We start from the raw sequence: 26,274 nt of genomic DNA, 5'->3' as shown, positions 1-26,274 counted from the left end.
ACCAAAGTTACAGACTCAATCACGATTGTGTGTGTGTTAAATCAGTTATGTCTAACATAGTCAGTCAACTGAATGAATGAGCTATTCTGACATTTGACATACTATTGTGACAGTCTGAGGTCCAAAGTAGTAGGTGACATGCTTTTCAATTATTTGACAAATAACATTATATTTAACAAACAACAAAAAACAAATAGGTATTCAATGCCACTAATGGAATTTCTTTGTGCATACTGGGCACAAAAAGTGTATTGTATAAAATATATGAGTAATAATGGCCCTGAAAGCTCTGACCTATGAATTAATGCATACAAAAGAATGTACTTTTGCAACCACATTATATAATCAACAATTTAGACTCCCACTAAATATAAGCTGCAAAACAAAATTTCAAACAAAAAAGAATTGGTACATGAAATGGAATTAAATCGAATTTATTGTCATTGCACATGTCACGAGTACAGACCAACGACATTCACTTACAACCCGCCCAAGAGACAAAACACAATTACTACGAGAGCTGCGAGGAGCTATAACGGGCCCTGGCGGCGCAGGCCACTTTGGGGTATTTGCACATTGGATTTAAAATTTTCTTGAAAATAGAACAATAAACTATTATGTATTTTTTGTTTTGTGCCTGACCTGATGTTTATTCAAAATGTCATAAGCTTTCACGCATGTTTAGAGCACCCAAATCAGCAAATAATTATTTGCAAAATGCGTAGCCACAGCAGTAACATTCGGTGAAATAAAAATTGTGCTTTTCACCACTTTTCTTTAGATGACCCACACACATCAGATAAAATCTGTGGGAGGAGTTCTATAAAATGTGACCCCTATGATAGGCCAAAAATGGGGCAAACAAGTTCGCCTTTTTGTTCGCCTCCCACTTTTCGTAGATCTAAGTGAAATGTCCAACTGGGGCTGCTTATTAGAAAATTTGTAGTGAGTTTTTTTTTTACGTCACAATAAACTATTAAAATATTGGTTATTTTACCAGGCCTGATGTGTGTGCAAAGACACTCAAAAAATCTTTTTTTTGTGTGTGTAACAAACATGCATTTACAACAAAATTGCCCAACACGACCACTATGGTGAAAAATAAGTTTGTAGATCTCTTCAGTCTTGTACTGTCATTATGGGACTGCTGAAAGCAGCACATATTACTCTCCACCCTAGAAAATCCCCAGATTTTTCCGCAAAAATGCGGCCCGTACCGTAGATCGCACCGGGACAAATAAGGTATCAAACGATGCGGCTCGATCTGACTCGGTGCGGCATTACTTTTCTAGGAATTCCGAGTTACCATGGCGACGCAATTCCCAAAAAACTCCCATAGGAAATGAATGGAGAAAGTGGGGACAAATTACAGATCAAGCACCTTTTTCCAAGACACGCTGCGCGCGCATACGTTATCTGACCGATATGAATTTTAGCTCATTTTGTAGCAATTTTTCCCATCTTTAGCTCAGTGTCTAAATTTATTTTAAGGAATGAAAGCTCTCCCCCCTGTGCGGGTTCAAAGACAGTGAGTGAAATAGCCTTCTATTACACTCTGTGGAGCAATTAGGCTTTGAGTGGCGGGAACCCAAAAAATATATTTCCAAAAGTCAAAAGTTTCACTTCAACTCGTCACCATGGCCACAATCTTTGCTCACTAGACATCAAATTCTCACATTTTGTAGTGACAAGTCTCTTCTTTCAGACAAACTAACTTTTATTTGGCTAAGGTGTCATTTAGTACCTTTATTTTTACTTTAAGCGAGGAGAAGTCGGACTAACTCGCCTATCTTTTCCATGATAAATTCGCCTCCTTTTTCCTCTTCATTTTGGATAAATCATAAGTTTTCAACCTGCTCTCATTTGGTCATTTTTCATCCGATTAAAAAAGTGACAACATGCTCGCGTTCCCCAAACCCTTGCCGTTCTAACGAGCTATTTCTTGAATCTGCATCTTGAACCGTTAAGTCGTGAGAGGCTTTTGTTCGAGGTGTGCGTCTCTCATACAATATCAATGGAATGTGGGTGCGTGACGTCTCCAAGTCAAATGTGTGTGCGTGAAAAGTGCATTTTTCTTAAAGGGACAGTGAGATACTTTTAGTTGATGTTGATTATGGTTAACTTCCACATTTCTTGACCGATTCCAGTCGTTTAAATTTTAAACTGTTCAGCTCATTTACAAGAGCCAGCAGTCCCATTCAAAATTTCCGCGGGAATTTTTCTAGTTAATATGTAAGGTTTTGAGAAGATAGGCCCTTCTGGGCCAAGTTCAGCACCGTTTAAACCTCGTTCCCACAGACGGTATCTACCCTACTCTGCTCTGCTCTACTTGGCTATACACCAAAAAGCAGTGTGTCTCCACTGCCACTGCCACCACCCGGGAGCCCCTCCTCACTTCGCCTGGCAAAAACAATGCAGTGCGCAGATGTTTTTTTTTGTACTTGGTGCTTGGTTTGTGGCTGTTTATTGCAGCCTGAAGACATAGAATGAATATTGCAGCAACCCAAAATTCTGCATTCAATAATGTTAAAAAGGTTTGCACCTCCTCAAAAGTCCAAGCATTAATCTGTTTGGAAGCCATTGTTCATTCTTCATTGTTAATGGCAGCTGTTTTCCCAGGGTGGTGGTTTTGTGCAGCTACACATTGATGACGACATGACTCAAACCAATCATTGGCCCCCAAAATAATTACGTCACGTTTTGGAACTGGGTTACTTTTTTTAAAACCGCAAAGGAGCAGTTACCAGAAAAAGCGAGTAGAGTAGAGCCGGGTAGATTTGTTGGTGGAGACGGGGCTAAATGCAGAGTAGAGTAGAGAAGATACCAGGGGTGGAAACGAGGCTTTATTGTCACATTGTCACATGAGACTTTGCGGCACTGTAAATGACTTGACCAGTGCCAAAAAGTCCCAAATATAGTCGGTCTTAGTCGGTCTGAGGCATGGTCAACATCTTAATTTTTTTCTACAAATTTTGAAGTGGGTCTGTTGAACGGCCTCGGCGTAGCATGTAAAAATTTAAAAATAACCAATAACCAAATAATGTCATAGAGATACCTTTAGGTCATGACTATAAACATAAATGTGATTTTTTTTTTTTTGGGGGGGGGGGGGTATTATAGTTATTAAGTATTTCCTCTTTCAAGGTGAAGGAAACAAAATTGTATGCCCCGCACCTGTTATATAGTATTTTTTGGGGGGGAGTTCCCTATTGTTGGCCCAGTTCTTGACATGGCCCAAGTTTGAAGTCAATCGGATGAAACATGTAGGAGAAGTGGGCAAAAGAATGCCTCCTATAAATTGTAAAAAAATTGGCAAAAATCTGACATAAAAAAAATTGTGGCTCACTTCCTGTTCATTTTAGCATGAGTCCAAGAGACTTTTTGTAGGTCTTGGGCTCTTTCATATACCTTCAAATTTTCGTAGATCTTGCTTAAAAGTACAACTGTTCATTAATCATTTCTAAGGGGCGCTAGTGAGTAATTTTTGTAAAAATCATACAATTCACTATAAAATATTGCTAATTTTGCCAAGCCAGATGTGTGTGACAAGTTTTATGAGTTTCTGTGCATGTTTAGGCCCTCAAAATCAGCGTTTTCTTGTTTGAACAGCCACGCTCACAGTGATTTGCGAAAACTCACAAACTTCATGTTGTATCATCATGAAGGCCCAAACACTCTTCTGAACTAATACATCTGGTTAACCCGGTTGGACAACAACATCAAAGACAACATTTTTTAAAATTTTTGTTTGCCAGTAGGTGGCGCTATCACTACGATGAAATATAAGTTTGTAGATGTCTTCAGGACGGGACTCTGCCTGCCAATATTCATAGCCCTCGGTCAAACATGTCAGAATTGGCTTATATTTTTCCACGCTAGGGGATGCTATAGAGCCATGTTGTTATGGCAACTTCATAATATCGCATTCCTAGCCGTGCCCGAAGAGTGTGCAAAGTTTAGTGAGTTTCCGTACATATTAAGGGTCTCAAAAATGCGATTGATTTCGGAGAAGACGGAAGAATACAGCCACAAGATTACCCAACAAACAATGACTTGCACATGTGGAAGTGGTGGGGAAGGGGGTTTTCAGGCAGGGGACAACACAATTCAGATGCACTGAGCTGACGATCGTGGCCTTAGATAGGCGCCCACTTGCTTCCCAGCACACCTGCACTGCAAAAGTGATTTGAAATTTTAATTGCCACAAAATCAATGGCCAAAACTCGGCTTTTTGTGAAATCTTGCGGCAGAACCCCGCACGCTGCCAATGCTCCTTAAGTTTGATACTAATTGACAAAGAGAAGAACAAAGGACATTTTTGCAATGATTATAGTTAGTTTTCTAAATGTGAAAGAAGTCTCGTTTTTATTTTATTTTGTTACCAAAAAGTATTTTTCAATTTTAGTTTTATTTATTATGTTAGTTTATCTGAACTATAATAACCTTGGTGTGAGGGGCTTGTAGCGGAGTGACTGAGCGTGTGTAGGCAGAACTTAAACCTTCCATTGCAGAAGTTTGGTTGAGTGGTTGTTTTAAGAGGTGTTTATGGCTGATGGTAACAGTTTTTTGTCCTTATTAAAGAGATGCTACAGCACACAAACTATCCTGCATGTCAATGTAGACAATATTTTGCTATGGGAAATAAAAAATGCCTGACTTTTTTACCATATTAGAGAAATTCATGAATAGGCGGGAATAGCCAGCCCCCCCCCCCCCCCCCACACACACACACAAATCGTTGAATCGCATATACACGAGATTCTGCTATATATTATGTGCTTGCTCAACATTATTGTTATCTGACGAACTTCTTTTGTCAAACATTTTCATCGCTTTTCGGCAAACATTTTGAAAGGCTATACGCCTCTCCAAATAAGCATGGTCATATTGAAATAAGATTCGAGTCTTTATTGTCATTGCAGTGTGCAACAAATTACACACAATTCCAGTTGAATATAATTTAGAAAATAGCCTTTACACTGTGACTGAAAATCATGGTGAAATTTATCTTGGGGAAAAAATGATCTAACTGATTTTTAAAGGCCACATTCCTCCCACATGAGCATGTTAGTAGCATTTATTATTTTTATTTTATTTTTTACAAACAATACCAAATTATGAATGTGATCCAATATGCATAAGCTGATATGCTGATATAGGATTTCATTAAAGTTTTCTATATTTCATTAGTAACCTTTGGACAAGGGTCTAAGGGAGTGACATACTCATGTCTAAAAAGTTTATGCAAAATCATCTGGAAATACATCGACCCAAAATGACATCAGGAGTGTAACTTGGACCATTGATCCAGTCATTGTTATTGGGCCACTTAACTAAACTGAACAGGAAAAAAATGGATGCCCATTTTAAAGTGTATGCAAGGTATGTGGCCTCAGGGCAGTTTAGATTCTATTCAACTTGAGGTCATCAGATACACTGGCCCTTGTTTTATGGTGGGGGTCATAATTGCACACAGACACAGAGACGTCTTTCACACAGAAGGTACTTGGAAAGTAGAAGTAACTTGTTGGAACACAAATAACTCATACAAGCACAATATACAAACTTTTCAATCCCAATCTTAACTGTGTTGGACTAATAATTCAGTATTTCCTCAAAATTTTCCATGTTAGGCCCTTCCCCAATTAACGCAATATTGTGATGTAGAGGGGTTTCCCCCCCTCCGTGAGCCATCACCTGACCATGGTGGAGGGGTTTGTGTGTCCCAATGATCCTAAAAGCTATGTTGTTTGGGGCTTTATGCTCCTGGCAGGGTCACCTATGGCAAAGAGGTCCTAGGTGACGGACCAGACAAAGCATGGCTCACAGAACCCTTTTGATGATTACAATAAATGGACAACTGTTTCCCTTGCTTGGAGCCAGGCCTGGAGGTGGAGCTCAAAGGCGAGCGTCTGGTGGCCGAGCCTGCATCCATGGGGTCAACAAGGACAACATGGGTCTCCTTTCCCCTGGGCTTACCACCTGTGGAAGGGGCCATAGGGGTCAGGTGCGAAGTGAGCTAGGTGGCAGCCGAAGGCGGAGACTTTGGCGGTCCGATCCCCGGCTACAGAAGCTATCTCTTGGGACATGGAATGTCAAATCCATAGCAGGCTTCGCCTCCACACAGCTTAGGCTCTCATACCATATCTTTCGAGAGGAGATGGACTCTCTTCCACTCTGGAGTTGCCTAAGGTGAGAGGCGCAGAGCAGGTGTGGGCATACTTATTGCCCCCCAGCTTGGCGCCTGTTTGTTGGGGACAGCAGTTTAGAGCGCTCCCCCTAGGGACTCTGGAGACTTCAACGCTCACATGGGCAATGACAGTAAGACCTTTGAGGAAGCAGAGTCTGGGGAAGTCGAATCTCGGATTCGGGGGGAGCAGTGTGTTGTGTGTTTCCGTCCCGGCCGTGCAACAGTGGACCAGCTCTACACCCTCAACGGGGTCCTATAAGGTGCATAGGAGTTCGTCCAACTAGTCTACATGTGATTTGTGGACTTGGAGAAGGTGTTCAACCGTGTCCCTCGGGGAGTCCTGTAGTGAGAACTTTGAGAGTATGGGGTACGAAACCCCCTGATGCGGGCTGTTCGGTCCTTGTACGACTGGTGTCAGAGTTTGGTTTAGCGGTCGATCTATGTCCCTACCCTTACCTATGGTCATGAGCTGTGGGTCGCAACAGAAAGAACAAGATCCCGGAGACAAGCGGACGAAATGAGTTTACGCCGCAGGGTGTCCGCTGTCCGGGCTCTCCTTTAGATATAGGGTGAGAAGCTCGGTCATCCGGGAGGGACTCAAGAGTTGAGCCGTTGCTCCTCCACGTTGAGATCTGGTTTGGATGCCTCCTGGACGCCTCCCTGGAGAAGTGTTCCGGTCATGTCACACCAGTAGGAGGCCACAGGGACAACCAAGGACATGCTAAAGAGTCTATTGTCTCTCGGCTGGCCTTGAAATGCCTTGGGATCCCACCGGAGGAGCTAGACAAAGTGGCTGGAAAGAGGAAAGTCTGAACTTCCCTGCAAAAGCCGCTGCCCCCGCGACCCGACCCTGGAAAAGCGGTTAGATAATGGATAATTTTCAGTAGACTGCTTGAACACTAAAATATTAAATCACTGAATCCCTACAGCTCACCCATTATACTGTCATATTTTTATTATTATTTTTTATTATATAAAAACACACACAAGAGTTGACATGCTGTAGCTGGGTTAAGGATGTAGAACAGAAACAATGTTTTGAGGTTTTAGTGGCAGCAGGAAATATGCACACATACAAACAGTTTAAACTGCAGAAGGAAAGTGTTGAAGTGTGCCAGAAGGCCTTCTAAAAACCCCAATAGATGGACTCATGTCTTGGCCTCTCAGCTCTCAAAGGGCCCTTTCATGGCAGAGGCAGCAGGCTGTTGGAATGCAACAGCAGAGCTCATATATAGCCCTGGAAGAAAGATCCGTGAGGTCTAATCTCTGTTTTCCAAAACTTCGGATATAAGTAATCAATCACAGTTGCTGACTGTTTTGACACCTGCAACCAGGTTTATAGAAATGTCTAAGTCTGTCAAGTCTGTCCAAAACAATCTAATTCTGTGAGGTTCATTGTATACAGTACAGTTGAGCTGGAGGACATCTGGAAGAAGACACTTTAACTCAAGTATTTGTATCACAAAGAGACTGTCGTGTTTATTTATTTTAAATGTATATTGTGTTAATGTTATTTACATTGTTAGTATGCATGATAAATCAGTGGTCACCAACCTTTTTTGTAACCAGCTTCATGTGAATTTTTTTTCACTGGTCGGCTCACAAACAAATCAAAACAAATGATTAGATAGACAACTTAACGTTACACAATCGTTTGCTTTTCACTTATTTTTTTAAACTTGTGCACTTACTTTTTCCTTGTATCACATGCTAGAGATAAACGTTTTGACAAAAGCACAGGCGGATGAACCTGGCTTTTATAACAAAACTTCTTTCAGACTCAATCAATCGGAGGACCCGACCGTCCAGCTTAGCGTAAGTGTTCAAACGGTCCAGCCTGCGGGTTTGCCTGTGGGTTTACCTCTGCTGCCAAGAAGAGCATGGGGAAGAGACCCAGCCGTCCATGGAGCCTGTGGTGGGCAGTCCGAGTTCCTTGAGCCGAGCGTCATAAAACAGAAGAACTTTTTTTTTCATTCAGATTCTTGTGAACCGGTACCGAATGACTTGTGGCTGAGTAACGGTCCATGCCCTGGTGGTTGAGAATCCCAGTGCTATAACATAGGAAACAAATTATCCCTCCAACCATCAATTTTCGCTGTAAATAATTATTCGTGGGATTAGTAAATAAAGCTTAAAATCAAGGGCTTTCTATGCATAAAAATGTAGTTCCATAAAATATTGTAATCAATTAAAACTTATTTTAATAAGTTGTTCTAAATCAAAACAAAGAAAGCAGTATTAACTGAATAATACATTCTGAACAGTCCTAGTTTTTATGTTGCTGTTCGTAAACACAACTTTCAAAACTAACGGTCGAGGAAGCCGAGCAGCCAACCAGAAACTAGCATGTTGTCAGTTTAACACGTTAATTAGATTCATTCATTAATTATGCTGCAAATTAACACATTATGAAAATGATCGTAATCAACGCTAGAAGGCTCACGGCCGAGCCATTTTTCTACATAGAATACCCAAAGGGAAGCCAAGTGGCTGTATTAGTCTTACCATTTATTTGCAAATGAGGCAATAACTGTCTCCAAGTGTCTTAGTTAGTTTTGGATTAACATCCAAACACAGATGTGATCAGCTCTACCATTTTTTCAAATTTCAATCAATACCAATAGGGCATTTGGCTGCCCTTTTGGCCAACTCAACAATGTCCCTTGCCTTATGGATGCTAATGACGCCTGTGGTTTCATTCAGTCAGGTAACATGAATGTGAAGTGAAATCTGTGCAAGCATTTGAAATTGGGCCCATTGAGTGACAGTACAGTGGCACGTCATTTCCTACCGGCACCACTAGTCAAAAGCAGGGTGACATGGGCACGAGTGCGACACAGGAGAGCGCAGCAAGCTTACTCGGACCTTTGAACAGCAAGTTTATTTATAAATAAGAACAAAGGCAGGACTATTAACAATAACGCAGTGATTAGTTCCTTGTGTAAAAAAGAACAACACGAGATCTAGGCTGTGTCCGAATGTGCAACATTACTGAGTGATGAACAAATGAAGCTTCATGAAGCACTTGTAATATGTTTTTACTCCTCTAGGTGGCACACTTGATTTAAATAATGGAAATTCAATCAATTTCCATTGCACTTGCCTTTATCTTTAAAGCAAGAGTACCATCTATAGGAGTAAAAAATATATATATTGCGAATGCTTCATGAAGGTTCATTTTCCCATCACTACTAGTGCTCCCCGTATAGTGCACTAGTAAGGAGTCACGCCATTTTGTAGGGGTGTCCAAATGTCCAAAAGAAAAAAATGGAGTGCACTCAAATTTACCCACAATACATTTTGAAAAGTAGTGAATATTGATGGTCAGTCAACAGGTTGATACAGACCACAATGAATTGTGAGTATTAAAAAAAAAAATGGCAAGAGCGACAGCGCAAGCATGAGATTAAAATATGTAGAAATTTGGCCAAAAATATTGTGATTGATTACATTTTTTTCCCAACTTCTTCTGCTTCTACTATTATCTACAAAGCTTGTAACAGATATTTACTTAAGTAAAAGCTGCTGTTTGTAACAATTTGCCCAAAAATATCTTTACAATAGCCTTTTTATTGACCATTTATCACTCAAACATCTTCTGCTGTGAGCTGTTCACAATGGGTACTCCTGCAAGTCTCTGGGCAATAGTTTTCAGACTGGATTCGGGTTCGAATTTCCCGCCCTCTGTCTGCAGATGTGACGTTATGTGCGCATTGTGTACGTGAAGAAGGGAGTGTGCAGTAAAAAAAAATCCCCCGTGCCCTCCTGAAGGGGTGGCCAACTAGAACAAATGTTACTTCCTTTGGTACTTGGTACCAGCACTTCACTTTTCCAACTTACAAGGCTCTCAAAGCGCTTGCTATTTTGTTTGTGAATTTAGTATCTTGCTCAAGGATACTTCGACATGGTCACAATGGACTGGGACTAAAACTGATCCATGCTGTCCCCAATGAATAGTTGCACTCTGGATTCTTGTCAGGAAGTGCCTCAAACTGAACAGGAAGTGTCCCAGAAGCGTCCCAAAATCAACAGGAAGTGCCTCAAATTGAACAGGAAGTGACCTGGAATTTTCCCAAAATCAACAGGTGGTGCCCCAAATTGAACAAGAAATGACTCGAAATTGCTTCCAAAACAACAGGAAGTGCCTCAAAATCAACATGAAGTGACCTGGGAGTGTACCAAAATCAACAGGAAGGGCCCCAACTGACTTTCTTCTTTTTTGCTACCTTGTTTTCTTCCTTCCTTCTTTGTTTCCTTTCTTTCTATTTTTCTTATTCCACTATTTTTCCTCCTTCAACTACATCTACCTTTCTCAAAGGATTCAAACCATTCCAACTTCAACATATTCAGCTCATTCCAGGTCATTGACTACGTCTACATGCGGGCAATAACCCTTTTAAAACCCAAATATTGGCATAATTTTGTTTTGAAAGGCCATGTAAACACGCACAATAACCCGAATATGCTCTTATTCGGATTTCTAAAAACCCGAATAAGCAGTTGGCCGTTTCTCAATATAAAGACAGATTATAGTCTCATGAACTCGCTAAGTACGATCTTCAAAAGAACCTACGTGGGAACGTACTTCCTGAGAATGCGAGTCTCTTTGTTTGATACTTTTATTTTTGGGATATTTTGTTAGCTAAGCCTTCACAAGTATCCAACTGATGTATCCTTGTTTTAAGCTAGCTGACCAATGTGTGTTAATGGTATTTTGTGCATTCTTGCTTCATGCGTACTGAATTTTCCGGACTATAAAGCCTTGTTTCCACCGCCAGTATCTACTCTACTCTACTCTACTCTACTCTACTCTACTCTACTCTACTCTACTCTACTCTACTCTACTCGACATTTAGCCCCATCTCCACCAACAAATCCACCCGGCTCTACTCTACTCGCTTTTTCTGGTACCTCCTCCTTCACGGTTCTAAAAAAGTAGCCCAGTTCCAAAATGTGGCGTAATTATTTGGTTGTTCGAGAGATGTCTTCATCAATGTGCAGCTGCACAACCACCACCCCAGGAACAGACATTACTCATCTTGGAGGGCACGTTATGATCTCAGATATCTTTGTTAAGACATTTACTGTTTAAAATTTTCATTCTTAAGGAGTAGGAGATATCAGTGCAGTATTTTTTTTATGTATAAATTGCTCTGGAGTATAAGTCGGTTAGGGTTAGGGTTAGGGTTACCCTGAACAGCCAACCTATGAAAAAAAGTGTGACTAGTAAAATACGGTACTTTTAATCGGAATAGCTTTGGCCGCGATTAACGGCGTTTAACGAGTTCACAAAACGTAAATTGAGAAAGGGCTAATGCCTTCCATTGCTTGTCTTGGATAGGAACATTGCCCCTGCCAAAATGGCCATCACATTGGCATGTGTGTTATCCTATTTTAGTTGTTCCGATTATGTACCAGTCTTTGACTGTTTCTCAATTTGTATTCTTGGCCATTCTTACGTCATTGTGATCTTGTTAAAGGTCATCAGTCACAGCCCACGTACTGTTCCAATTTAAAGTATGCATAAACCAAAAACGCACAGACATCCCAAATGTTGTTCCTGTCTGCTATCTTAAACCAAGGATGCATCGGAAGGATGCTAAATATACTAAAATATCCCAATATGCATTTTGTGCTGCTATCACGTAAACACGTCAGAGTGAGGAAAATTCACGAGTACACGTTCGTTCACATTCTTCATATTGAGAAACGGCCTATGTCTGTTGATTATGCCACAGTGCCACTAAATGACAGCGGCCAACTCTTAAAGTTAACTATCAGACTTTGACAACTCCTGTACAAAGTTTTTTTTTTGTGTGGAATGCAGTCAATGCACATTATCAGTTATCCGAAATCCGTTAAATCCAGATCAGTTAACATGAGGTTTCACTGTAATCATGTTATTGCTGTGCATCTAAGCATAGCCACTGTATTCACACAGAAGAAGAACTGACACGGAATATATTTGTTTTATAAAACACCAGCTCTAACTAGTGTCTCTATTTGTGCAGGTGACCCCGGGCTTTCAATAGATGCAGAGATTCTGGCTGAAGCCCAGAGTGGAGCTGCACCAACACTTGAAGGTAAAATGTCCAATCTACTCTTCGTTGACCTTCATTAATATTAAATTAAGGACGCAACAAACATTTTCATAACAAAGTGGATTCTGTACACATTTTGAAGTGCCATCCACCCCAGTAATGCAGACCTGTTGGCTAGTGACACAAATGCTAGGAATCGCCACTGTTTTCTTCCCCAAAAACATTTTTAAGAGTGTACACTTTCTTCTCAAAATAATTATCAGATAACCTAGAGTAATATTTGGTCTTCGAGGAGAAGAATAGAGAGAGAAAAAACCAACAACATCAGAAGGCCACCACAAAGGTCACACCAGAACATACAGTACCTGGAAATGCGTTCTAACTGAAAATTGCATGTTCTAGAAGTAATGTAGATAAACTTTACCAAATGAGTGTTGGTCCAAGCAAGTTGAGGAAGCTTGCCAAAGCTCTCAAAGCTGGTTTTCATTACTTCTGTCTCTTGAGGATACGAATAAGCAAGCAAGCACTTAAGCCTTGATACTTGAGACTCAACAAAAGTTCTTGACTAGTCACAAAATAGTGAATAGAACAGATGACGCTTCTCTCTCCAAGTCAATTTTTACCAGTCAGTTAGAGTATTTCTATCCATCCATCCATTTTCTATAATGCTTACAGTTTCTGTGTTTCCAAGCTGGGGGTAGATTGCAGGCTCCTGCAAAAGGGCGAACTTCTGCGCGCAGCTCAAATTCTAGTTGGAAACTTTCTGATTTTGTATATAGATTTATAAGAATGGGAAGTTGTATTTCACAGTACAAGTTTTGATTGATAACTCAAGGCAGCAATGACCATTTAGCTGGCCTTCAAAATAAAGGCAAACCAGTAGATCTTCATTTAGCACTTTGCACCACTGAAATGGTGGTAAAGTTTTGTTGATATACGCCAAGCAGGAAACTATTTCTACGGTCAGACAATAGCAGCCTGCCAGACTAGTGTTTTCATGTCAGTTTGGGGGATTGAGTCTTTTAGCTAACGTTAAGTATATTTATATTAAGTATAGTATATTAAGTATATTTTTCTTGTGTTCGGTATATTCTGTCATTGTGTTCTGAAAGCCTGACCAAGGGATTAAGACTGCAATTCACTTTAAGATCATAGACATCTTGTTTGCATCACATGTTCCCATTTTTTGAATGTTGCATTTATCATCCATCAATCAACAATATTGTAATGTTAATTTTATGTGTCATCAATATAAAAAGTACACACATGTTAAGCAGGCAAATGCATTTTTTATTTTATTTTTTTTATTTTACAAACTAATGACCACTCTTAAGTGTTAAAAATGGCTTGCAATGATTGAAAACCATGGCGATTTTGGGGGTCTCCTAAAAAAATGGGGTTTTTGGAGGCACAAAGCCAACAATATTCTCTGCCTGTGCCTCACTCTCATGATTTTTATCTGTTCTGTGCCCGCTTTCTGAAAACCAGTGTCTCCCAAATCTGAACTTTCTCTCTCTTGGCACGCTCACCTTAGTGTTCTTCAGCTCTCTCAACACAATCATCTGTTTCTGTCTTATTGTTATGCTGCAAAAATATGACAAAATATCCTTTTCCCCCACTTCATTCTGAACTACAGTCAGTGTATTGTACATGCAAATTATGACGCTTACATTTTAACCCAGATATTGTTGCCATTTTTTTCATCCCCAATACACAATGAGAATGAAGGGATAGTCCCTGAACAGAAAAATATGCAGATAAGTATGGAAAAGACACTCAAAACTACCACTATGGTTGTTATCACTACCACTACATGTCATAATAGTAATGAATAAGGGAACAAACCAATGTAACATTCATTCATTTATTTAAATTAGTCTGTAAGGGATTTTTTTTTTAACAATTCTATGAATGTTGTTTTATACAATTTTTAGAGGTACAACATTTTCCTGTGAGGTAGTATATGGTATTTTTGTGGGGAAAAAAGGGACATCGTCTTCAATAGATTCCTTTCTGAATGACTTTAACAAATTTTCTGTTGCATTTCACTTTGGCAAGGTTACTTCCTTGAGTTCCTGGAGCCAGTCAACAATATCACACATTTCCAGGGCCAGACAGCCACGCTGCATTGCAAGGTGGCCGGTAACCCACGGCCGACGATTCGATGGCTTAAAAATGATGCCCCCGTTGTCCAGGAGCAGGGACGCATCACTGTCCGCAAAACTGAGGCCGGATCCAAGCTTCGGATCATGGACCTTGACACTACAGACACAGGCTATTATCAGTGTGTTGCCTCCAACACATATAAAGTGATCTATGCCACAGGCGTCCTTTATGTCAAACTAGGTAAGGGTTGCTTACACTGTGAATCTGTTTATTCATTAATCTCTGTGACAACTTTTTAAGCAGCTTGCATAATTGTGTCAATAATTTATGCATTTTTTTAAATCATGAATTAATGTTTCATTATGTTATCCAACAGGGCAGATGCCTACGCATGGGCCAGACCATACGTAAGTGAACCCTTTCTTCTTATTTGTGAATCAAATTGATAACTATTGCTTCCTCTTGTTTGGTCAATGTTTTTGTAGTGTAGTGGCAGTAACATGCATGCCCAAAGGACAACTTTGCGAATGTAGTTGGCCCTGGTGTAGGGTGACCATTATCCCATTTCCCCTAAAAAAGAGGACACTAGCCTTGAAATTGTGGTACCAGTCGCAGTTACACAGTGTACTTCATCTCCTATTAGTCACGCAATGCCAAACGGACATTTTCATGAATTTATAAGCCCCCCGGATGCCCGAACAGGATGTAAGAAAGTGGTCTGTCCTCCAAAATGTTCTCCCAAAATAGTTTGGTCACTCTACCCTAGTGGTGCTTGCATCTAGTGTCAGACCCAATGGGTCAACTGCTGCTTACCTTCCACAGCTGGGGCCTGCTGGTGGTCGTCGCTGAGTCCCGTGATTTGGGCTCCCGTCACTTGTCACCTTCTGCTTTGCTCTCGTGAGCTTTTACTAGCTTTTTTTTTACTAGCTTCTCCCGCTAGCTGCTCTTGCTCGCCACTCCAGCCTATGACTCAGACTAGCCCCCGCCAGCCGCTCTTGTCAGCTGCTCCGACTAAATCTCACTCGCTCACTCTTTCGGCGTCGCTCGACGAGTTTTACGCCGGCTGCCAAGTCGCCGTCGCTCGTTGAGATGCTCTTTCGCGCACGCAAAATAAGAATTGGTAGTCAAGCTTGCAAAGTGTGGTCTTTCTAAGCCACCTTGGTGTGCTACTTCTAAATGCATATGCTTCAGCTGCATTCTATGATACAGCGACATCTAGTGGTCACTTATAACACACGGTCACTTAATGGAATAGAATGGACTGCTAGTTATAGTGCCCAAAGTGCTTTACAAAGCCTCACATTCACCCATTCACACACCAGTGGTCGGATGCTGCCAGACAGGGCGCTGCCAGATCCACTGCGAGCAAATCGAGGTTCAGTGACTTGCTCAGGGACACTTCCACATGGACACCAGGGGTGAGAATCGACCTTTCTGGTAAGGTCCATTCAGGGGTGTTGGAGAGGAGGGTGGAAGGAAAGTCGAATCTCAGACTCAGGAGGAGCAGTGTGGTTTTTGTCCTGGCCGTAGAACAGTGGACCAGTTCTGCACCATCAACAGCGTCCTTGGGGGTGCATGGTTGTTTGCCCAACCAGTCTACATGTGTTTTGTGAACTTGGAGAAGGTGTTCGACTGTCTACCACGGGGAGTGCTGTGAGGGATGCATCTGGAATATGGGGTACCAAACTCCTTGATACGGCCTGTTCGGTCCCTGTCCTGTCGGTGAAGCCTCTAAATGTATGCATACTGTATGTGTAATAATGTGACTATGAATGGTGGTTCTTCTATATGTGCCTTAAGATTAGCTGTCCAGTTTCCCACCTCTTGCCTAAAGTCAAAAGGGATCACCTGCTGCCCCAATGAGGACAAACAATATGGATGTTCCAAGTCTGTTTCCATGTCTAGCTAAGCAAACTAAAGCAAACTCCACGTTGAATATGACAGCTTATTGCATATAGGTGCAAAACACTGCAAATATAAATTTTACAGATTACAGTACATGGCAGTGAACTAATACTTATAGGCAGGGGTGGGTAGAGTAGCATAAAACCTTAAAATTGCTGCTAGAATGTCAAAGATGAGGAGGAACTTAATCTTTTAGCATAAAAAAGATTCAAAGAACACATGCAAATTAAGAAAAGAATAGTGTCACTGGAAGAAGATTAAGGTTTTGGAATAACTCAGCTGGAGTCCGTATTTCCTAAGTAAATACATTATTAGTTATCTGTGGGGTTGATTTGAAAAGTACTGTGCAAAGGAGATGCCTTCACAAGCTGACAGTTTTTGCAAAGCGTGGGCAAATATTATCAGCTTAGTGTGCTAGTGGTAGAGTGTCATCCCTGAGACTAGGAGGGCGTGGGTTCAATCCCCGGCCGGGTCATACCAAAGGCTATAAAAATGGGACACATTTTCCTTCCTGCTTGACACTCAGCATTACAAGTTGGAATTGGAGGGTTAGATCACCAAATGATCCTTAAGCACAAGCCCCTGCTGCTGCTCACCGCTCAGTGGATGGGTCAAATTTGGAGTATGAATTTCATCCCACTTAGATGGGCGTGACAGTCAGTGGTACTTTAACATCACGATTTGCATGGCTTCACTCCTGCCCAATAATCTCTTGGGGAATTCTGTGGAGAGTGCTTTGGGAGAACTGTGTACTGAACAGTCAGTCCCTCTACCACCAATGTCAATAAGTCGGATTTGTTTCCAGTACGGGTTGGACTCTGCTAAGGCTGCCCTTTGTCACCTATTTTGTTTCTAAACTTCATGAACAGAATTTCTAGGTGCAGCTGAGACATTGAGGGATCCGCTTTGGTGGCCTTTTTGCGGATGATGTGGTAGTATTGGCTTCATTTAGCAGTTATGTCTAACTCTCACTGGAGTGGTTCACATCCGAATGTGAAGTGGTTGGGATGAAAATCAGCAACTCCATACTCTTCAGTCGAAAAAAAGGGTCAAGTGCTGTCTCCAGGTCGAGGATGAGATCCTGCCCCAAGTGGAGGAGTTCAAATGTCTTTGGTCTTGTTCATGAGTGAGGGAAGAATGAAACGGGGAATCGTATCAGATTGTTTTAAATCAGGTTCACTGCCTTAAACATGAAAAAAGTTGATTGGTCTGTTAACTAACTAATCATTTGTGCTGTCATTTTTTTAGGTCACATGAAAAAGGGTTTTGCCAACCATACCGTGGCATTGCCTGTGCTCGCTTCATTGGCAACCAGAGCATTTATGTGGAGTCTCTACAGATGCAGGGGGAGAGTGAAAATCGCATCACTGGTAGGAAATTCAATGTTTTTTGTTTGTTTGTTTTTACAGTTTTAAACATCAGGCACCCTGTTGTTCTGTCGATCAATTGGTCAGTACAACAACGTAACCACATCTTTGGTTCTTTCTTCTAAGCTGCCTTCACAATGATTGGCACCTCTACTCATCTGTCAGATCAGTGCTCCAAATTTGCCATCCCTTCCTTCTGCTACTACGTCTTCCCTCTGTGTGATGAGGGCTCCCGAGGTCCTCGGCGACGTCAGCTCTGTCGAGATGAGTGTGAGGCCCTGGAGAACGACCTGTGCCATGCCGAGTACACTATTGCGCGAGCCAATCCCATGATCCTTATGCAGTTAGAGCTTCCTAGCTGTCACCTCCTACCCCGTCCAGAAACACATGATGCTGCTTCATGTATGAGAATAGGAGTGCCACCAGAAAAGCTTGGACCATGTAAGCAGATAACCAAAAAAAACAAAAGATGGACATAGTCCAAATAGGGTCATACCCATTGTGAGTTACAATATGTTTTACAGATTCCCCCACAGACCAGAGCTGCTACAATGGAAGTGGGGCTGAATACAGGGGGACTGTTAGCATCACTAAATCCGGTCACCACTGCCAGCCATGGAGCACTCAATACCCTCATAGTCATCATCTGTCTCAAGACTACCCTGAGCTATGGGGGAGCCACAACTACTGCCGGAACCCAGGAGGCCAGATGCAGGCTCCCTGGTGCTTCACCTTGGACCCTCAGGTCAGGGTGGACCTTTGTGATATTCAACCCTGCAGTAAGTACCATGGTGCCAGCGTTAATGTAAAGCAGAGCTTTTCAAACGGTACCACCCAAAAAAACATACCTAGCTCTCCAAGTACCATCATTATGACCAACATTAAAATACAATATTGTAGTAGGTCTACGTGTTCCTAAAAGCACAAAGCAGAGGTTTTATTCAGAATCAGAGCTTGAGAATCCAGGTCCAGAAAGTAAAAACCCTGGAAAAGTTTGGCTTCATTCACAGGTGCGTCTACTCATCTGGTGGAGACGTGCTTGTTTACCTGCCAATAGACGCAACTGTCGATAAAGATAATCTATGGCAAGGTTTTTTACTTTCTGGACCTTGATATACCATCCCTGTTCATAATCAATATCACTGAACAGTATTGTATGAAATGCCGCTTACTTTTAACTACTACTACACTACTACAACAGTTGTCCAACTTTTTCTAAGAATATGAAACAACTGCACACTGTAGAAAATCTTCCAGCCATTATGTTATTGTAATTTAAGTGCATAATACGTTTTCACACATCAATACATATTTTCAGTTGTTAACGTATGTTCATACGTTCAAAGATTAAAAACTCTTTGAGGTGTGTTGTTCAAACAAAACGTAAAATTTGAAAACATGACCGTGAATTTAATGGAGTAAATCAATACTTTTATAAACACTCTATCATTTTACAAGTTAAAAAGGCTCTTGAGGATGAGGCCCCTTAATCTGAACAAAGGTATTGACCAGCCTATAAGTGTAGTGTAGCGTCTCCAATCTCCTTTCCGTTTCCTTAACAGTGCATGTTAAAAATCAAACCAGTAACTGAATCATAATATAATGTTTTTGCGTTTTCTGCATAGTCAATTTGAAATAAGGACCTGTTTTTGTATAATAAAGAGATGTGAATTTGGATTTTTTAAAAAAAAAATCGGATTCATCAACTAATCTATGAAATAACTGAGATATTAATTGATTATTAAAATAATCATTAGTAAGCAGCTCTATAATTGAAGATGGTGCAGCTAATCCATGTGATCGGTGTCGTAATTGGTAACGGCCGATGGAATTTTAAAACACCCGCACTTTTGACTAGTGTACATGCGTGTACCGTTTCCTGTCAAGTTTTTTTATATATATATATATATATATATATATATATATATATATATATATAGGGTAAATGCTTTGTGTAAGAAGGTGCATTAGCATTTGTCAGGCCCTGTTTTGTGCGTTTTGTTGTTAAGTGAGGCGCCCCCAGGACTGTAGACTGTGTATGGGATACTTTGTCACTACAGCATGACAATTATTGACTACAAAATTTTTATGATGTTTGCTCAACATGTATTGAGTGTCCATGTTCATATAGTAATAGTACATGGTGGTTAGGAGGTCAGATATAATGTCTGCACAACTTACCTTTCTACCATCTTTCTATTCACAGAGCCTCCAGAGAACCTCAGAAAGGAGATTGTGCTAATTTTAATCCCTGCAATTGCCATCCCTTTGGTCATTGCGTGCCTTTTCTTCTTGGTTTGCATGTGTCGAAATAAGCAAAAAGCACCAACAGACACGCCTCCTCGCTGCCAGCTCAGCAGCTCACCCAACCAAGACATGGAAATGTCTCTGCTAAACCAGCACAAACACCAGGTGGGACACAGGTGGAACGGAGGAGTACAACATTTGAATCTCTAGGGTTAGATAAATTTAGGTTAGGGTTGCTGTTCAACCTCTGATTTGTTTCAATTTTGTAAGGCTACAATTATGGTACGTAACACCCTTTGCTACACCAGCCCCAGTTAAATTGAGTTTAACCCCTGGCCGTTATTTGACCATTTTTTGGCTTTTTGTTGGTTCTGACCAAGCCATTTCAAAATAAAATAACACCCAGGGGTTAAGTTGAGTTGAGTTGATTTGCGGAATATTTGAATGACAACACCTCTGAGTATGTGTGACGTACTGTATTTAGGGAGTGCACAGGCGTCATGTGAAAACTAGCTGCGTTCAAGCAGAATACCTAAAAGTGTTTGCAAGGTTATGGGAATACTGTATTTAGCTGGCTAATGAGTTGAATTAAATTAAACTAAGCTGTTAAACGGTCAGTAAATAAAGCCCAGCTAAGCAATGTAGCAGCGCTTTTGTCGTTACTTCGCTGTTGGCCTCTCACTCCATCCTAGCAACAAACAAACGAACTTGGATGCCGGTCTTGAGAGATGAAATCCCCAGGTAACTTAGTGCTAGCTAGTTGATACAACACAACATAAAAAAAACACCCTGTGTTCTGAAGTTGGCCAGGGAACAGCGGAAGATCCTGGAGACTAAACTAAGGCATTTTAAACAAAAATAATAATTCCTTTCCGCTAGCGTGCTTTACAAGACATTTTCAAATAAGTGAATATGAGGCTTTGAAAAACATGTGTTAACATGTTAAATAAGTGCACTCTATGGGGAGAGATTTGTCTTAAAATTATTCACACAAATAAATTCATACGCACACAAATAAATCCGCAATTTTAACGTGTTTATCAGATACACAAACATTTTCTTGATTTTCACGTTTTTCAGATCCACAAATATATCCGCGATTTTCATATATCTTGTTTAATTGTATGTGTGCATTTTCCATGACTTTTGCTTGCGAGTTGTTGAAAGTGCGTTTGTGGATTGTTGCGCACACGCATTTATTTTTTAGACAAACGTCACGATGTTTGGAGACACACACAAGTCCTCAGATATTCACGTGTCTAAAGCCCGTTCCTCCTCTGTCCATGGGGAGGCAGTGTCGCTGCCTCCACTGAACGTAACGTTTCTTGTTTAAAATTGGAAATTTAAAAACAAAAATCGAGCCTTTATCTGACCTTGCATTATGTGTTTATTATACACAAGTCGGTAAACAAAATCACTCCATTTGTCATTTACCATTTTGTTCAAATTGTATGATGTTTTTTTGGAGGACAGTACATTGAGTAACCCACTGGGGTTGATTCGGAACTCTTGTTAAATGTCAATACATATAGCGAATGTGGATTTTGGGTGCAAGTCTGAGCTCTCGTTAGCACAGGTTAGAATTACTTAACAGTGTTATCAATGTTTTTATTTCTGATAGCTGGCATATACTCCAACGTTGGCAAGGTTGTTGTAGTAGGCGAGTTGTATTTTTGTTTTGTGCCACATGCTGTATCCTCTGCACTAATTGACAACTGTAATTCTGGATTAGCTCAGATATATGAGGCGGGAAACCAAGTCATTTTGTATTGTAAAGTGGATTTTAAGTGTAATTTTATTAGGGATATCAGGTATCTGTATCAGTGCTGATACCAGCCTGATTTTAAGGTACAGTATCTGTAATCGTGATGGTGCCCGATACCAGTATCAGTCGCCCTCTTGTGGCCGTTTTCAATCAGGAACTAGAATTTCAAAATATTTTTTTAGTTAAAATACTACATTAGAATATATAGGTACGGATGAGAATTAGGGCCATTGAAGAGAGAGAAAAAAAGGCTGGCAGGATTCTGACTTTATTCTCAGCATTCTGACTTCAAAGTCAGAATTCTGACTGACTTTTATTCTCAGAATTCTGAGATTAAAGTCCAAATTTTCACTTTATTCTCCGAATTCAGATTTTTAAGTGAGAATTCTGACTTTATTCTCAGAATTCTGGCTTTCTGACTTCCCCCCACAATTCATAGCTCTACGTCTCAAAGTCAGAATTCTGACTTTCTGACTTCCCCCCACAATTCATAGCTCTACGTCACAAAGAATTCACTTTCAAGTCAGAATTCTGAGACTATAGTCAGAATTCTCACTTTAAAGTCAGAATTCTGAGATTAAAGTGAGAAATCTGAGATTGATTGTTCCATACCTGAACTATTGCATTGAAGTGTTGGGGTGTGCAGCCAAAACCTACACTGAATCCATCTATCTTTTACAAAAATGTGCTATTCGTGTAGTTTGCGGTTGTGGATACAGAGACCACACTAACCCATTATTTATACAACTAAAAACTTTAAAATTTATTGGATTGATGGAGTTTAACCACCTTAAAATATTTTACAAAGCCCATCATGAATTTTTACCAGTTAATATACAAACTAAATTTTGTTTTTTTTAAAAAGGGAAAGTGAATACAAATTAAGAGGAGCAGGCATTTTTTCCAAACCTAAATATAGAACAAAACAAAAAGAACGATGTATTTCAACTCAAGGTATCAGTCTGTGGAACAATCTGGATTGTAAAACAAAATCTTCTCAAGTCTATTTGTATTTTTTTAAAGCATAAAAGCACAATTACTGAAAATATATATATAGCACAAAGACACAAAGTTGAATTATTTGGAATTATCTTGCAACACTGAAAGCTTGACCGCTCGCTGTCATTAAATTTGTGTTGTTGTTTTTGTGCATTTGTTTTTTATCAGGGGCAGACAAAACAAGTTTGACTTCTTTCTGTCCACTTTCATTCTTTCACTTTGAATTTGAATATTGCTTTTTATTGTCTTTTTTCTTTTTAAAATCAATTAAATAAAATTGGACGGAGAAAAAAAGTGAGAGTTCTGAGATTAAAATAAAAATTCTGAGAATAAAGTGAGAATCCTGCCAACCATTTTTTTTCTCTTCACTGGCCCTAATCCTCTTCCGTATATAGGTCTATCTTTAAAAATATCTGTCATTTTTTGAGGTAATTTTATATACTAGTGGTATCAGTATTTGGATCTGTATTGGTGACTACTCAAGAGTTGAGTATCTGTATCAGTATCGGTCTGAAAAAAAGTGGTATCAAACATCCCTAATTTTTATTATTCCTTATTTTTAGTCAGACAACTGGGAAATGTTTAAAATTCAGAAGAAATAATTAATACATCTTTAACCTTTTTTTACTTATTTTATTGTTGGCCATCTTTTTTTGAGGACTTTAATTAGATTTTTGTTTTTGTTTTTGTTTTGTGGCTGCAGGCAAAGCTGAGGGAGATCAATATGTCAGCTGTAAGATTCATGGAGGAGCTTGGCGAGGATCGGTTTGGCAAGATCTACAAAGGGCATTTGTATGGCACTGTTCCTGGCGAGCAGATCCAAGTGGTGGCCATCAAGATACTGAAGGACAAGGTTGACCCCACTCTCAGTGAAGAATTTCGCCATGAGGCCATGCTCCGTTCTCACCTTCAGCATCAAAATATTGTTTGTCTTCTGGGTACCATCACCAAAGAGCAGCCACAAAGCATTATATTCACATATTCAAGCATTGGTGACCTGCACGAGTATCTTGTGGTGCGCTCTCCCAACTCAGATGTTGGCAGCTCAGATGATGACAGGACAGTAAAATCCACATTGGAACAGTCTGATTTCCTTCATATCATTACCCAAATTGCTGCGGGAATGGAGTATCTTTCTAGCCACCAGGTTGTTCATAAAGATCTTGCAGCCAGGAACATTCTGGTTTTCGACAAGCTAAGCGTCAAGATCCTAGATCTCGGCCTCTTCAGAGATGTCTACTCAGCTGATTACTACAATCTAATGGGGACAAGCCCTTTCCCTATTAGATGGATGTCCCCTGAGGCGCTAATGTATGGGAAGTTCTCCACAGACTCTGACATCTGGTCTTACGGCGTTTTGCTTTGGGAGACCTTCAGTTATGGTCTACAGCCTTATTGTGGCCACTCCAACCACGACGTGATAGAGATGGTACGCAGCCACCAGGTTTTGCAGTGTCCTGATGACTGCCCGGTTTGGATATACACCCTTATGCTGGAGTGTTGGAGTGAATTCCAAGCAAGACGGCCTCGCTTCAAGGATATTCACGCACGTCTGCGCTCCTGGGAAAGTCTTTCAAATTATAGTAATTCCGCTCAAACGTCAGGTACCAGCAACACTACCCAGACAAGCTCTCTCAGCACCAGCCCTGTTAGCAACATCAGCATGAGCACAGTGAATGCATCACGCTACACGAGCCCCAAAAAGACCTCACCCTTTCATCAACCTCAGTTCATGCCAATGAAGAGTCAAATGCATCGGCCGATGGTACCCCCACAGCTCTACATCCCTGTCAATGGCTATCACCCTATGCCAGCCTACCAATACATGCAGAATTTTTACCCCATGCAAATACCCATGCCCATGCCCCACCAGCAGGTACATCACCCGGCACAGATGTTTCCAAAAGCAAATTCTCTCCACAGTGGCAGTGGCTCCACATCAACTGGCTATGTCACCACGGCTCCTTCTAACAATTCTATGGCAGAGCAAGCAGCTTTACTCAATGAGGACTCCAAGACCAACCACGAGGACTCTGACAGGGCACCCCAGATTGAGCTTGAGCAAAATGAGCACTTGTCAGTGCCTGAAACTGAATTACTGGGTGATAATGAGCAGCAGACTGATGAGCTGGTGATCGAATTGTCAGACACATAGGTGGGCTTCTGTGTGAAACATTCCAAAAACTGTTTGCCTGCTTTCACTGGGCTGCATCAATCAAAAGGAGCAGTTTCCAGGGACAGTGGCTGAATGTTGAAAAAGACTTTCTTAGTTAATCAAGTGTGAATCACAATCTTGCCTCACAATCTCACTCTTTAAACCTGAGTACGCTACAGTCCGCATGTCCATTCAAACGTTTTTCCAAAGTTGCTATGCAACATTCTCAAACAATTATTCACCTTCAAGTACTTAATGTCTGTAAAGATTTTACTTCAGAAGTCACATTGTCTTTGATGAACAGATATACGGGCTTCTGTAAGTTTGGATGGTTATTTGGTGACCAGAGGTGGCAAATCCAAGTCCAGAAAGTAAAAACCCTACCACAGCTTGGCTTTAGCCCCAGGTGCTAGCTAGTTGCCATGTGCTTGTTTACCTTTTAGGGAGCTAGCATCAGGGGCTAAAGCCAAACTGTCGAAGGGATTTTACTTTCTGGACCTGGATTGGCCACCTCTGTCGGTGACTGTTCAGGCAGTGTACATATCCGAAAGAAATCACCCGCCCAACTAAATGTTATTTCTCTCTTTAGAAGCCTAAACCAACCTAAAGGGGAATATTTCAGTTTCAGAAGTAATAAAGTTTAATAGAGAAAAACTTTGAAGAATTAGCTTGTACATTCCTTTGTGTCTGTTGAAGATAATTTTAAATGTATTATGTATATTATTTTCCAGTGGCGCATATACATTGGCCATAGAACCAAAGAATGTATGATGAACAGAAAAATGTGTACAAGGAAAAGAAATATTGTTTTCAAATGAACAAACTGTGTCTTAACTTAGTGATATATTTTACAAATTACAATATTGGTAATCAGGCCCCACACACACACGCACACACACACATATCTGTGTCTTAATGTTCACTTGGCTGATTTTTGTAACATTATTTTTCATACAACATTGCACAAATTTGTAATTTAGATGCTCTAGTTCGAAGAAAAAAAAACCACATTTCTTTATTGAACATTGATAAACCTTGTGTTGATTTGATGTCCCCTCTGTCAGATGCATGACTTTTATACGCTGTTTTTTTGTTTTTTGTTTTACATAATTTACCATTGTGTACAACAAACTATGAAATGTTCAATAAACCCTTCCTAAATAAGTCACTTGTTTTTCAAACTTCATCATAGCAGTGAATCTGACACAACAACATGTATTACGTACATATTTTATTACATAAAAAAAATAGTTATCACAGCTAGGGCTGAACAATTATTCAAATTGACATCGCAATGTAGTGTAAAAAAGGTAAGTAAGCATTTTCTGATTAAATCCATGCTTTTTGTGTGTGTGTGTATATATATATATATATATATATATATATATATATATATATATACTGTATATATATATATAATTTGAATAAGCGGTTCAGGAAATGAATGGATGTTTATATAGAATCCAGAAAAGTTCAAATATAACGTTAAAATATAATGC

The 26,274-nt window shown here is 40.3% G+C and overlaps 1 protein-coding gene across 1 annotated transcript in view; it reads left to right on the top strand.

Annotated features, from left to right (window-relative positions):
* The window catches only part of ror2 (receptor tyrosine kinase-like orphan receptor 2), a 53,509-nt gene extending 27,593 nt beyond the window's left edge, over nt 1-25,916 (top strand). Inside the window, exons 2-9 of the mRNA XM_077542574.1 lie at nt 12,202-12,273; nt 14,290-14,577; nt 14,714-14,744; nt 17,491-17,612; nt 17,736-18,050; nt 18,134-18,388; nt 19,816-20,021; nt 23,324-25,916. Coding sequence (XP_077398700.1) covers nt 12,202-12,273; nt 14,290-14,577; nt 14,714-14,744; nt 17,491-17,612; nt 17,736-18,050; nt 18,134-18,388; nt 19,816-20,021; nt 23,324-24,775 — 2,741 coding nt within the window. The 3' untranslated portion in view covers nt 24,776-25,916. The remainder of the gene's footprint in view (nt 1-12,201; nt 12,274-14,289; nt 14,578-14,713; nt 14,745-17,490; nt 17,613-17,735; nt 18,051-18,133; nt 18,389-19,815; nt 20,022-23,323) is intronic.
* The last annotated feature ends 358 nt before the right edge of the window (nt 25,917-26,274 follow it).

This window comes from Vanacampus margaritifer, chromosome 14, assembly GCF_051991255.1.
Source record: "Vanacampus margaritifer isolate UIUO_Vmar chromosome 14, RoL_Vmar_1.0, whole genome shotgun sequence".
Taxonomy (NCBI): Eukaryota; Metazoa; Chordata; class Actinopteri; order Syngnathiformes; family Syngnathidae; genus Vanacampus; species Vanacampus margaritifer.
Note: the sequence above shows the minus strand (reverse complement) of the source record. Positions and strands in the feature narration are given on the sequence as shown.